Here is a 14,917-nt window from a genome sequence, read left to right on the forward strand (position 1 = left end):
GAGCATTGAATTGTTTGAAGTTGGTTCTCTTAAGGATCTTCTCTGCCTACAAACGGGGAAGAATAGGAATATTCTCTCTCCCTTTGCAGATAGTGAAGGGTAGGCAACGCAAGCCTTTAACACGTCGTGCCTATTTCATTCCTCATTGATTGATTGTTTGTCCAAACATTGACTGTTTGGAATTGGTTCTTTCTGGAGGTATTCTCTGTTTGCAAATAGCGTAGAATAGAATATTCTGTCCAGTCTTTGCAAATAGTGAAAAGATAGGTAGTGCAGGCTTTTGCCCCCCCATTGTAATCCGTCATGCCTATCTTCTCCCCATTGGTTAATAGTTGGGTCAACCCGGACCGCTTATTAGAGATGAACCATCCAGCTCCACTGGAAGGCACCCCTAATAAGGACATGTTTACTAAGCAAGGACTAGTCGCTATAGCTTATAGTAAGTTATGGCATAAATATACAAAAAAGGATCCTGAAAGTCAGTGGCCACTGATAGGTTCTTTTGATGAAAATAAAATAAAAACACTAGAAGCAGCTGTAAAAATAAACAAGGCAACGCCCACTATGCTCGATAGTATTGGCATGTGGCGCAAAGAAGCAGAACATCGAAGGAAAAGAGAAGAAGCAAAAATAGTGAAAGAGTTACGAAAAGCAGCCCATCTGGCCGCAAAAGAACTAGATGAAGAAATAAGAAGAAGAGAGGAAGTTAAACAAACACAAGAATCAGGACTGGCAGGCCAATGCCCTGTCAGGACCACCTCTGCGCTCTACCCGGAGATGCCCTCCAAACAGCGGGCAAATGACGAGTTACTGCTCGGTCCTCCAATTATCTACATGCCTCCTCCTTATGCTCCCAGCCAGCCTCTAGCACAACACTCACCAGTTCAAAGTGCAGGTGTGGGTGACCCTAGCGCTAGTGCCCCGGCTCTTACGGCCTTCGCACCAGCCGCATTGGTAACAACAGCAGATGAACTCGAGACTAGCAGGCACCTAACAGCCAGACCAAATAGGTTGAGCAAAGATGAGCGGGATGGAATCGACAAGATAGCAAAAACATTGGTAGAACGGAAGGAGAGCGAAGAATATACGATGAATATGCACAATTCACATGCCGGTAGTCACAGACGGCATTTCATCTTACGGTTCAGCTACCACACCCTGAACGCGTATGAGGATAGGTACCAGAATAAAGGTCCTGCTAAATTGACGGCTCTATATAGAAGGGTCGATGTTGGAGATGGAACTGAGAGCGATGTGACGGACCTCTTCATGCAAACGCTTGAGGTCTTCCGCCACCTCGCGGAACAGAAACCAGAGGTCAAGATCACAGTCCCTGAGACGATTGAGTCCTCATTAGAAGCAGCCAACACGATGATGCCTATCAGAGAAGCCGCCCCCTTTTGGGTTCCCCCAAGAGGTCAGGGAACAAACGATGATATCAACCACGCAGATGCAAAAGGGAGGGTTGTGTACAACTGGGTTTACCAAGATATTTTAACTTTTAGACAAACCCTGCCCGATCTACGAAAGAACCCTACAGCATTTTATACAGAACTAGGCACAGCCTTGGGCTCAACCATAATGACTCTATCGGACATTGATTTGTTTTTCGGGTTGTGTCTGCCGGCTGATGTGTGGAAGCAAATCCGGAAAGCCGACCACACAGACCTGTTCGGACACACCTGGAAACAACTCGATGACCTAGATAGGCAGCGAGACCCCAGAAAGAAACCTGTAAAAGACATACTGGAACTCCCCGACAAAATAGTACAGAAGCTAAAGACGTTGATCCCAGAAAAGAAGGTAGACTGGTCGGTAGTCACGGCTTGTCGTCAGAAACCTCAGGAAGATGTATCAGAATATTTCTCCCGATTTGAAACAGTGTTCTCCGACTACAGTGGCCAAGACATGACCACCGCAACCGGACAACACCTATTCGTGCAAAACTACGTAAAAGGGCTATCGCAAGAGGTCTCCCAAAAGTTACAGACGAGTGAAAGTAGTTGGGGAGCCTCCAAACCTGCAGCTATCCTTCAGATGGCTCAGTATTATGAACACCAAAAGAACGAGAACGAGAGGGCGAATGAGAAAAAGAAAAAGGACTTAAAGGAACGAGTGATGATTGCTCAATTGCATGAAGTGACTACAGGAAGGGAACGATATAGGGGAAACTACCAGTCGAATGCCCCTAGGAATTCGGCCCCTAGAGACCGCAACCCCACACCTGGCGCTCCACGAACCGACCTCGATGAGAACCAGTGTGCATTTTGCAAAGAATTTGGGCATTGGAAGTCTCAATGCCTGGCCCTTCGGGAAATGATTAAAAATAAAGAAACAAGGGACATGACAAATGGCTCCAAAACTGGAGGGCAGGGACGAGGGCAGACCCGCGACACCACCAATGACCGATCTGGCAGACCAAACACATTTGACCGCCCCCGACAGAATCAGTGCCAACAGTCCGACTGCAACAATGCTCACGATTCTGCATAGGACTGCCAGGGGCAAGGGAGGGATCCAGTCGAGCTCTGTGTTGACCAGCAAGGTCCTTACGTCACTGCTAAGGTCCTGGGTACAAAGTCTCCATTTTTGGTAGACACTGGAGCGACACGTAGTGTATTATCAAAACGACTGATTCCAAGGGCACCCTTGTCTGGCTCACACATTACCTCAATAGGTTTCGATGGAACGCCCTCCACTAATCCCCTGTCTGTACCTATCTCCTTTGACCTAGGAAACAATCCCACTGACACAACATTTCTGCTCTCCTCCAACTCCCCTGACGCCATTATGGGTATTGATTTACTGAAACATTTCCGAGCTACTATTAGGTGTTACCCGGATGGAGTCCGAGTCATCCTGTACGACAACCCGAGCATGTCCAGACCCTACCCCGCACGACATATGTACGCCATAACAGATGCTGACCTATCCTTGCTCGATACCCTACCCCTGTACCTATGGGCCAGAAACGACTCGGATGTAGGACGGATGATGATCGATCCTGTACACATAACTGTTCGACCAGATGCAATACTCCCGAAACTCCCACAGTACCGGATATCGCCCGAAGGCGAGAAGGCATTGGTAGCAATTATTCAGTCCTTGGTAGATGCAGGAGTGGTAGAGGAAGTGGTTAGTAATGTCTGCAATAGCCCTATCCTACCCATTGTTAAGAAGCAAGGTGAGGGAGATGAGAAAGCGTACCGCTTCATCATCGACCTGCGAGAAGTCAACAAAGTGGTGGTACCACAGTACCCCGTAGTCTCAGACATCGCCACCATTCTGACTCTCATCCCGTCCACTGCCACCACCTTCACCGTTATTGATCTTAAAAATGCATTTTTCTCTATCCCCATCCATCCAGACAGCCGTTATCTCTTCGGCTTCACTTTAAAAAACCGTTCATACCGATTTTGTAGAGCTCCCCAGGGCTACACTGAAAGTCCCAGCATTTACAGCCAGGCCCTCAAAAGACAGCTGGACGCCGTCCAGCTACCAGATGGAGTGGTGTTGATCCAATATGTTGACGATATCCTTTTGGCGGCCGACACCACTCCACTTGCAATCACAGCCACTATCCAACTCTTGCACTTTCTTGCGGAGAATGGCCACAAAGTCTCCAAAAAGAAACTGCAGTTCTGCCAGCCCCAAGTAACATACCTAGGCCATCTCCTGTCCAAAGAAGGGAGGAAACTTACGCCCGACCGAATCCAAACCATCCTAGACACCCCCATTCCAAAAACACAGAAGCAAGTCCGTTCATTAGTGGGCCTTACTTCTTTCTGCCGACAATGGTTACCAAATTTCAGCCTCATTATAAAATCCCTACTTTCCCTGTTGGCCAAAGATGTTCCGTTCCCACTCCCGTGGACTCCCGAATGCCAAGCATCCTTTAAGGAGTTGCGGGATGCCCTTTGCTCGGCACCCGTTCTAGGAACACCAGATTACTCCAAGCCCTTCTCCCTCTTCACTCACGAAAGGGAGGGATGCGCATTGTCTGTTCTAACTCAGCCCATCGGCGCCAAACAACGCCCTTGTGCCTACTTCTCTGCCACTCTTGATCCAGTCGCCAGAGCTCTACCTGCCTGCCTTCGAGCAGTAGCCGCTGCTGCTGTCTCTATCCGCCAGAGTGAGGGAATTGTGCTTTCAAACTCCCTCACGGTATTAGTGCCCCATGCAGTTGACGCCCTTTTGAACCAGACTAAGACTCAACACCTGACTAGCGCACGACTAACAGGGTACGAATTGACTCTACTTGCACCCCACATCACCCTGAAGAGATGCACGACATTGAACCCTGCTACACTGTTACCCTTGCCCGAAAATGACCCCGATGTGCCCCCTATACACGACTGTGTGACCCTCACGGACGAACAGACCAGGAGTAGAATTGACCTCCGAGACATTGCTTTCACAGATCCTGATGGAGAACTATGGGTAGATGGCTCTTGTATCAAACTCCCAGACGGCACCACCTCTGCTGCCTATGCGGTGACGACAGCTCGAACAGTTGTTGAAACAGCTCGCATCACACAACGATCCGCACAGGCAGCAGAGCTAATTGCCCTCACACGAGCATGTATCATAGCAGCAGGAACCACGGCAAACATTTACACGGACAGCCAGTATGCCTTCGGGGTGGTTCATCATTTTGGGCTCCTATGGAGGGAAAGGGGATTCCTGACGTCCCACGGTACGCCCATCCTTCACGGAGATTTAGTCTCCGCCCTGATTGAAGCAGTTCTTCTCCCCAAACGATTAGCAGTGATCAAATGCCAAGCACACAAGAAGGTGACAGACCTAGTCGGACAGGGAAACGCACTGGCCGACACCACTGCCCGAACCACAGCTGAGAATAGGACAACGACACGCATGTATGTGACCAGGTCACAAGCAGAAAAATGGACCGACGCTAGGGAAACAATCAGGGACATCCAATCGGCCAGCACACCACACGAACTGACTGAGTGGGCGCGGGTGGGTCTAAGGGACGATGAGGACTGCTGGCGGACAAAAGACACGAACAAATGGTTGCTGCCTGATGCATACTTGATCCCCATACTGACCATGGCACACTCCCCTGCACACATAGGTTCTGCCCCCATGATTGAACTCATCTCCAGAGTCTGGCACAACAACAAGATCCCCGACTCAGCCAAACGCCTGGTCCAGCAGTGCCTTATCTGCCTACAACACAACCCCGAGAAAGGAACTGTGGTACCCCGGGGAGGGTTTGGGATCCCCGACCACCCCTTTGAGGTCCTTCAGATGGATTACATCCAATTAGAGAGGTGCCAAGGCTTGAAGTACGTATTGGTCATTGTATGTGCCTTCAGCAAATGGGTGGAAGCCTATCCGACCCGTGATAACACTGCCATGACTACTGCCAAAGTACTACTGAAAGAGTTTTTCCCTCGCTACGGCCTTTGTCGAATTTTATGGAGCGACAATGGCCCCCACTTCGTAGCTGAAGTTATCCAACTAATCCTGAAGGGGTTGGGGGTAAAACAGAGGTTCCACGCAGTCTTCCACCCCCAATCTGCTGGCCTGGTTGAACGACACAACGCTACACTGAAACTGAAACTGTCAAAAATAGTGGCCACCACAGGACTTAAGTGGCCAGATGCCCTTCCACTGGCATTACTATCGATGCGCTCCACTCCCACTAAGCACCACTTGACCCCCTACGAAGTTGTGTTTGGGCGGCCTATGAACCTCTGGACTGCCCCCAAACCGACCTCCATTCACGACGTCCCCGACGTCCTGCTGTCAGATTATTTATGCAAATTAACTAAAACGTTGTCTGTCATTCATCAACAGGTGCAGCAGGCCATCCCCGATGCTTCCAGGGGTCCCGGTCACGATATCCAACCGGGGGACTACATCCTAATCCGGAACTTTCAACGAGCGAAGAGTCTGGAACCCCGGTGGACGGGCCCCTGGCAAGTACTGATCACCACTCGGACGGCTCTTCGAGTGGAGGGGAAAAAGAACTGGCTGCATACACCACTGCAAGAAGGTTTCCTCGACCCTGGCCATGACAGACAACGTCAGCACCCAAGAAGAGCTCCTGAACAAAGACCGACCATCACTGAACTGCTATCCTGATACCGAGGCACTTGAACTTGCAAAACACTCTGATCCCACTGTGCCATCCCGAGAAGGGTATTTCCTGCGTCGAAAGGAGGGAGCTTCGGCTAAGTAGGCCACTGACTAAGTTAAAAATCTCAGAACGGTGACCCAAAGCAACCAAGGGTTACCCGGAGAGAAGCTAAACAAAGTCTGTGGTTCTGCCCACTACCGAGCACCTTGAAGATGAAGATGATGGAAGCGCCAGATAAGAAGATGATGGAAGCGCCAGATAAGAAGACGTCGGAAGCAACAGGAAATACCCACTACAGGAACCCAAAGACTGACAATTTGCACAAATCAAAGACAATCGCTTTCTTTATTGTCTTCCTCTTCTGCCTCCTCCTCATGACTTCCTTCTGGATCTTGGAGGAAAGCACACCCGCTCACCAGATGTTGCCAACCACTGTCCAGCCAACCACCATGAAAGAGCACCACCTGATCACCCTTTCACCTCAGCTCCGAGAAAGGCGTAGGGAGTTCTGGAACAATTCCTTCGTACAACTGTTGCACCAGCACAACCTTGCTGCAAATGCCACGAACTGCTGGATCTGTGGGTTGCTCCCACATGCTACCGGACACTCCATCCCCTTCATCCCTTCTCCTTTCTCAGTTCACGGCTCCTGCCTCGCCTGGTTGATCCTCATGCAGGAAAGCCACAAGGACAACGCCGCTTCTGGTCAAACAGTGTCACACTTCTACTATGGGTTCTGGCTGAACAAAACAGGAAAGACGTCTGCTCCCTTTTGTCCTGCAATTTCAGGTTCAACTTTCCTTACGAACATCCCTGCCAAAGAAAGGGTCGAAATGCAAGTGCTCCACAATCCAGCCAGACCCACCTTCTCCCACCTGCGGAAACAAACGGCTGCCACCCTGACCGTGGCCCTGTCTGTCATCAATGTCACAGGACTCGTATGCCTCGAAGGACAAGGAACGCAGCTGGTGGGTCACAGTTCTTGTCGCATCACCAAAACATTGGTCTCAGCTGACCCCCCCCTCCTTTGTTGCTTCCCCGAATATGTACTTTGTTTGTGGCACCAAAGCTTATACTTGGCTCCCAAGAGGCTGGAGGGGTACGTGCTACATCGCCTTCATTCCTCCTCCCACGTATGTGGCTTCAGCCAACCACCACCGGCAAAAGCGCGCCGGAGATGTTGAACAAGCCGACTCCACCGGAGCACAGTTCCTGGATGCAGCAAAGGGACTTGTTCCTCTGTGGGGACCAATGGCAAATAGCCGCGCTATCCGACACCTGACTCAGGCATTAGAAACAACCATTAACATCACCGCTGGCATCCTCGCCAACAACACGGCTGAGCTTCAGGCCGTCCGCCTGGTGGCTCTTCAAAACCGTCTTGTTCTAGATGTGGTTCTGGCCGACCGCGGAGGAGCATGCCGCATCATCGGCTCTAGCTGTTGCACCTACGTGCCAGATAACTCACCTTCAGTCTACAAAGCAATCGAACACCTCCACAGACTGTCCTCAGAGGTTCACCAGGAGCAGGAAGGATGGTCGCTTGGAGGCTGGTTCTGGGACACTTTGAAGAACTGGGGATGGAGATTGTTCACGTTTTTATTGATACCAATCATGATACTGTGTGGGTGTTGCCTAGGTATTCAATGTTTACCACCTTTATGTGCACTCATTTCCAACTGTATGTGCCCAAAGACTTTGAACTTTAAACCTGAGCACATGAGTCCCCTATACGAGATAGAGGTGCGTGGTCTCATGGGGATCGATCCGAACTGACAAGCTGGCGAGACATGTTAAAGGGAGGACTGTGGAATTTTAGTTCGTGTACTAAACATCATCTACGCCATCTTGCCAATTCACGTATGAACATACACGACAGCCATTTTAGGTACCATGGTCTCCCTGTTCACGATCGCCCGTCAGCACACTTCCCTGAACCTTGCAAGCCTTCCCCGCGCCTCCTGGCTGCCCCCGCGCTCACATGCACAAGTCATGAACCCCCCCCCCCCATGACTCTGTCTCAGGGAATCACACCCTGCGCCTGACCAACACCTCCTTTCCGTCCATGAATACCCCTCCTTTGATGACCCCTTCCTCTGAGCCCGACTGCCTGTACGAACCGCTGGTCATCCCTTAGCCCGAGGATACAGTTTATTGCCCACTACTGTATGCACTCGCCTCTCCTGAAAGAGACCACTATTGATCATGACGTCCCCACCCCCTGAGATTCGATCAGGCGCACACATTCCAAAGGAATCGGCAGAACACTCAGCTGCGTGATAACCCCCTCCCAGTCATATGAGGGGAAAGGGCTTCTACTGTTGTCATGTGTTGGAATGGGCCGGAACTGGGGGGGTGCCGGGGATGTCATTCTCATACTTCACAATGCCCTTGTTGTAATAAAGAGCGTTCACATGTCTTAACCCAGGGGATAAAAGACCAGGTCTCAGAGAGGTTGGGAGAGCACCTCGAGACGATACCTTGTTGTCTGATCTGATGTGTTCTACTCCGACGGAATAAACTTGTTTCCTGTCTTCCTGTCTCCAGCGCCTGCCTCTTTATTGAATAACTCCGTATGGTATTAGAGGCGTTTTACGCCGGGCAAATTTAACTTAGGAAACATCTACTGAAAGCGCCTGACCATTTTGAATTGATCTTTAACAGGTGTGAAGCCTATATCACACGAAGGGTGTTTTGTCTACCTATACTCCAGTACTGATTGTGGTCAGTTGCTGTATAGCTAGATGATCACTATAAAAGAACCCAACATACATACATACATACATACATACATGCATACAAACAAATAGAGTAAAAATACATAGTAAAGATGCATATTGCGTCACCAGACAGGTTGTTTCTGACTGAAATGGGGGACAACATTTGAAGCCATCGCCTTGTAACTGTAATTTTCTTCAACATCTCTTCAGTGTTGTGCATGAAACTCCAGACTGCAAAGGCTTAGGTATCCCTGATAATCAACGTCCGACCCTAACATCTTGTTAAATTACCAGCCTATATCTCTGCTTCCATACTTCGTGAAAATGCTTGAATCAATTGTTAACAAGCAGCTTGTGAATCATCTTAAAGGCCATGGACTTTTAGATCCCTCACAATCGGGTTTTAGGGCACAACATAGCACTGAAACCGCATTGGTCGAGGTGGTGGATAACATCAGACTGGCGCTGGATAAGCGCCAGTCAGCCATCCTCGTCCTGCTCGATTTGTCAGCGGCATTTGACACCATCTCCCACCGCATTCTAATCCATTGATTGTGGGAGATTGGTGTTAGAGGAAAGGCCTTGGGTTGGTTTTCTAGCTATCTGTCTAACCGCACTAATTAGAGAAAACAGTGCAAATGAAAGACCTGTCAAAATGGGTGCCCCTCAGGGCTCTATACTGAGCCCAACACTCTTTAATATATATAAATTTACATTGGCCAATGTAATTAGGGACCATGGCTTTGATGTTCTGTCGTATGCCGATGATACGCAGATCCTTGTCACACTAGATTCTGACCCTAAGGAAACCAAACAACGTTTCCAAAGCTGCCTGGTACAAGTTGAGGAATGGATGACCATCAATCACCTTCAACTAAATGGCAGCAAGTCAGAAATTATGCTCTTCGGCAAAGCGGCAGAACATTGGGCAGATGATTGGTGGCCAATCAAGCTGGGCACATGCCCAGTACCAAAGGATTCAACCCGTAACTTGGGCTTTTTGTTGGATAACAAACTGTCCATGAATAGCCAAATAAACAGCATAGTTGGCACCTGTTATGGACTAATGCGGAGTTTGAGAAAAATCTTTAAGTGGATTCCTATTCAGGCCCGTAAACCCTTAGTCCAAGGCCTTATAATAAATAGGATGGACTACAGGAACGCACTTCTGTCCTCTATAAATGAACACCATCTGAGGAGGCTTCAGGTTCTCCAGAACACCGCAGCCTGGCTGGTTCTTAACCTCCCGAGAAAAACCTCCTCTGCTGCCTGTCTAAAAAGCCTACATTGGCTGCCGGTAAAAAAGCGTATCCTTTTCAAAATATTATGTCTGGTTCACAGACAATTGTATGAAAGGGGTCCTAAATACTGGTCCAAAAAACTCAGATGGTATCAGCCACAAAGGCATCTCAGATCCAGAAACGAACTACTAGTAATACCTTTGAGAACACGTACCTCCAGAAATGGCGGTCGAGCATTTTCGTCTCTGGCCCCGGCCGCATGGAACAAAATACCATTCCATCTCCGTAACTCCCCTGATCACGGCCGTTTTCGCCAAGGACTAAAGACCTGGCTCTTTGCAAACTAGCTGCGTTCCCATATGTCAGAGACTGCTGCAAGCGCCATGAGACTCCCAGGATGTGATTTGTGCGCTAAACAAATATCCCTGACTTGACTTGACTTGACACGTTGCCCCGAGCTGATTCAGTGAAATGCGGTCTGCCAGGCTATCCTGCTACTAAGGATGCCTTCAAACATTTTCTCCTTCTTCATGCTTTGTGGTTATGGTAATGTTTATTGTTTAACACCGCTTCATGATTACAGAGATGTCCCTTGAGGTGGTCACTGCAGCCCTTACACATGCCTCCTGTTACTTTCCTTCAATTTACACACCATGAAAGTGCTTAATTTGAGGCAGTGATTTCATTGGCTTAGCATTGGCACTTAATCATCAACACTGGCACTTTTCATGAGCACCAGTTAAGACACATTCATTTATGGTAGGTACAGGGAGATTAAGTGATTTGGCCAGAATCACAAGATGTTGAGCCGATGCTGAGACTTGAACCTGGTTCCACAGCTCTGAAGTTGGCAGCTCTGGCCATTATGCTACATCCTCTCCCCACATTCATGGTTAGTAGTTGGTTCAGTCTTAGGCGGAGGTAACAGGAGAAACAGACTGCTGCAAGCTGCCTCTTGACGAGAGCTCTGGCACTTTTTTTTTTTTTTTTTACAAATTAACCACTGCACAGTGATCAGCATTGCACTGAGGATAACATGCTGTATTCTTCTGCCAACAGGTACCAGTGGTGGCAGTGGTGGCTTCAGGAGGTGGAACAAGGGCAATGACTTCCTTCTTCGGGAACTTAGCAGCCCTCCAGGAGATGAAACTTTTGGACGCTCTAACCTACATCAGTGGAGTCTCTGGATCAACGTGGTATGTATAGAGATTGGAATGCACCACATTATTCACTTGCCCTCTATATCCAGTTATCCAATGTTTGGCATTTTATTGTTTTAATTTGAGACTTCATCATGGCAGATATGTTAATAATTTAGGGAAGCCCCTCTTTCTAAGTCAGTGAGACCAAGAACATGCCTCCATTGAATGGCATCATCTTAGTCATAAATAAATGAAGAAAGTCATCATCAACATTACTATTGCATGTAACATAGTTTTATAAGAGACACATTTGTGTTATTTATTTTGTTTAATATGAACCAGGGCTCTTGGGTGTTGACGTCTTTATAAGGAAACAGCGAAATGATTTATATAGAAGAGTTTGGGAAATGTGCAATGTACAAGTTTAGTGTTGGTGTAATTTAACAGAGACATATGTTTAAAGGAGCTGGTACCTAAAATAAAAAGCAGTGGAGTAGCAGCTGGGGATCTTTTAGGCAAATTATACCAACGTAGGGTAATACAATTTTTTTTGCGGTTGGCAAAATCGGGCAGTTTGAGACCGCAAAAATGCTTGCAGTGTTGTACAAAACCTAAATTGCAAATTGGTAATTTTGTTACCAAATTGCAACTTGGGTTTGTGATTCAGTATTTGGAATGGGCACCCCTCCCTAATAACAATTGGCAGTGTTATATTTGAATGTTTTGCGATCGCAATGCAGTCGCAAAACAATCGCAATTTACCACCAACTCAAAGTTTATGGTAACCCATTTGCAAAGGGGTGCGTGTTCCCCAGGGATGACTTCTTCCCCAGGGATGACTTCCCCTTTGAGAATGGTTGAAGAAATATTTTAAAGCACAGGCAGTGGTCCTTTCATTAACAAAAAAATGAAACTTAAAAGTTATTTTTTTTTTCTTTTTACATGCCTGAAAGGAAAATGGGCTGCAGTAAAAAAAATGTTTTTAATTCCTTTATTTAAAAGCAATCACAGATGTGGGGGTCAGCTGCCCCCAGTAAGCCACCATCCCTGTGATGGCAGCGAATTCTTGTGAGTTGCACATGGCGCCTTACCCCTTTAATTTGGATAAGTTAGGCCTATTTACGACCCACTAGAAATCGCCAATGAACTAGAAAGAGTTTAATACATTAGAAATAGTGATTTCCTAATTGCAATTCACAGGAATTCGCTATTCCTAATCTTCGTACATCTGGCCCATAGGTACTTATTTGAAACACATTTAAAAAGTGTTATTATGAGGCATCTTTCAAGAAGGAGACTTGATATTTATTGATGGCAGAGTGGGACAGGGATATCAAACTGGTGTGTGGCTGGGGTTAAGATGTCACCTCCATATTTTTCAGTTACACCCTGACAAGGGCTCTGCCGTAGTGTGGTGTTTATTAAAACCCAGTGCCTTAAGGGGCCTTGGGCAAGACATATTTTGGGGCTCTCCGTTTGGGATGAGTTTGAATTTAATACCCACTTTCGCTAATTTAAGCCCTCGGTTATATGTTAACCTTTCTGAAACGGGTCACATGAAAAGGGCCAAACGTGCAAGCTCCCCAGCAGACATCAGTCAAATAATGCCAAATGAAAGCAAGCCTAAATCAAATATTGATCAACACATTTCTATTCATACTTGAATTCGAATTGTTGGTCTTCCAGTGATAATATTTTATGTAGAATTCAGTGTCTACCCTGCCTGTTCTACAACTGAAGGGAAGATATGGTCAGGGCTACTTGAAGGTTGTTAAGCAAACTAATGCATTGCCTTACATTAAAACATACAGAATAGCACTTGAAATTGAAGGTATACTTGCTAGGTATTCGTAAATACAAAACAAGCTCACTTCACAAGTGGCATTTGTGCTGCAACAATGAAGATCAAAGCACTGCTTTGAGGCTTTTCTCCATTCCATTGGGTACAATCTGAGCATGTTATCCTTATTTCTGTTCATATGTCTTGTCCCTTCTCTTTCCATATTTATACTTCTTTTGCTAGACAGTGAGCCCCAGCTCTGATGAGCTGGAGTAACAGGAGAGGGCAGGAGTAAGGAATAGGGCAAAGAAGTACTGGGAAGTACACAAAGAGAGAGATGTGGAGTAGAGAGAGCATGGAGGTCGAGATAAAAATGTAGATTGATAGGTGAGATATCGAGAAACAAAATGTAACAAGAGATAGACGAGGTAGCTGAAAAGCAAGATACCGAGGGGCATATTCTCAAGGACTTATCACTGCGTTAGCTGCACTTTTCTGCTGCTAATGCAGCAATAATTTTATCGCCCTATTATCAAGCTGTCGCTAACAGCCGTTAGCGACAGTTTTTAGGCAAAAACCTGATTTGTAATGATCGTCACTTCTATTAGCGATAATTATATGCAGGTGATGCGTTCCCGTGCAAAAACAGCCGCAAACACCACTACTCCATATTCACAAGAGGATTGTTGGAATTCTGAAGACCAAAATAAATGCCTCTAACTGCAGTTAAAGCCAGTTACTTAAGACCAGAAATAGCTGGTCTTAAAAATGGGGATAACACTTGGGGCCACATCTCAGCAGGTTTTGGTGCTGGACAGCGCTGCAAGCAATGCTGCTGCGCTGCCCGGTGACAAAACTACAGTGCAGGAATGCGCACCATCAATAAGATAGTCCGCATTCCTGGGCCCCAGCCATGAAAAGTGTTGCAGTGCTGCAACAAGACAGCGTTGCAACACTTCTCACCTCTTGCGACAGCATGGATGCGCTGTATTCACTGGACAGCGCTCCATGACACAATAATGACAGATACATCAGGAATCCTGACGTATCTGCCTGCACTAAAGTCACGCATTGCTGCAGTCGTGTCACAACCATGACACAACTCCAGCAATGCATGGGGCTAGCCTATCCCTGTGGTACTGCGTCACACTCACGCCTGCCATCAGGTAGGCTGAAGGTACTGACGCAGTGCCATTAATGAGAGGTGCCCGAATGTTGGCGCTGTTGGAGATCCATCGGTGGTGGTTGCGCTGCGGTGTCAACGTTTGCAAGCATTGGTGGAGTGTTGGTGTGGAGGGAGTTGACGAGATTTTCTCCGGGCCCTTGATCCAGCTGCGAGGGGGTGCGATGCTGGCGGTGGCAGCCGGTGGGCAAGGTGAAGATGTGAAGTTACCAATGATTGTCGGTCGTGGAGAGTCCGGTGTTGAGGCTGTAGTTGAAGTTCCCGCTGGCGGAGGGGATAAGCTCGACAGTGTGTCCTGCTATGTGACTTGTTGCGGTGACTTGCTGCTTGCGTTTGATGTAGCTGAGCTTCCCAAGGAGGGGGTGATGTCCTTGTCACTGGGGTTGTCCAGGTGGAACTTGAGTCCACCGGGTAGGATGTCGTTGGTAGATGGTAGACCCTGGGGTGCAATGAGGTCTACAATGGCATTGGAGAAGGGTGGGCTATGGCCCGGTGGGCCTGCACATGGGGGTGCCGCAGAGGACGTGCTTGGGCTTTAGTCCGGATCTGGAAGTTGAGGTGGTCTGTGGTCACCCTTGGGTCATTAGAGTGCGTGGTCAGTCGGAGTGTCCCTCTGAAGGGGATGGCAATGCCTGGTCCTTGACGATCCTGTGGTCTGGTACTAGGAGGTGCGCTCATATGTCCTAATGACTTCATTTAATAAAGATCTGAAACATCTCTTTCATGAAACGTGTGGCCATCTAAC

At 47.8% G+C, this 14,917-nt stretch overlaps 1 protein-coding gene across 2 annotated transcripts in view; it reads left to right on the plus strand.

Moving 5' to 3' along the window:
• PLA2G4F (phospholipase A2 group IVF) overlaps positions 1-14,917 on the plus strand; it is a 341,301-nt gene that overhangs the window by 162,917 nt on the left and 163,467 nt on the right. For both annotated transcript variants that reach the window (XM_078659639.1, XM_078659638.1), the window contains exon 12: positions 11,127-11,263. In XM_078659639.1, coding sequence (XP_078515765.1) covers positions 11,127-11,263 — 137 coding nt within the window. The remainder of the gene's footprint in view (positions 1-11,126; positions 11,264-14,917) is intronic.

The sequence above is a fragment of the Lissotriton helveticus genome, chromosome 9 (genome assembly GCF_964261635.1).
Source record: "Lissotriton helveticus chromosome 9, aLisHel1.1, whole genome shotgun sequence".
Taxonomy (NCBI): Eukaryota; Metazoa; Chordata; class Amphibia; order Caudata; family Salamandridae; genus Lissotriton; species Lissotriton helveticus.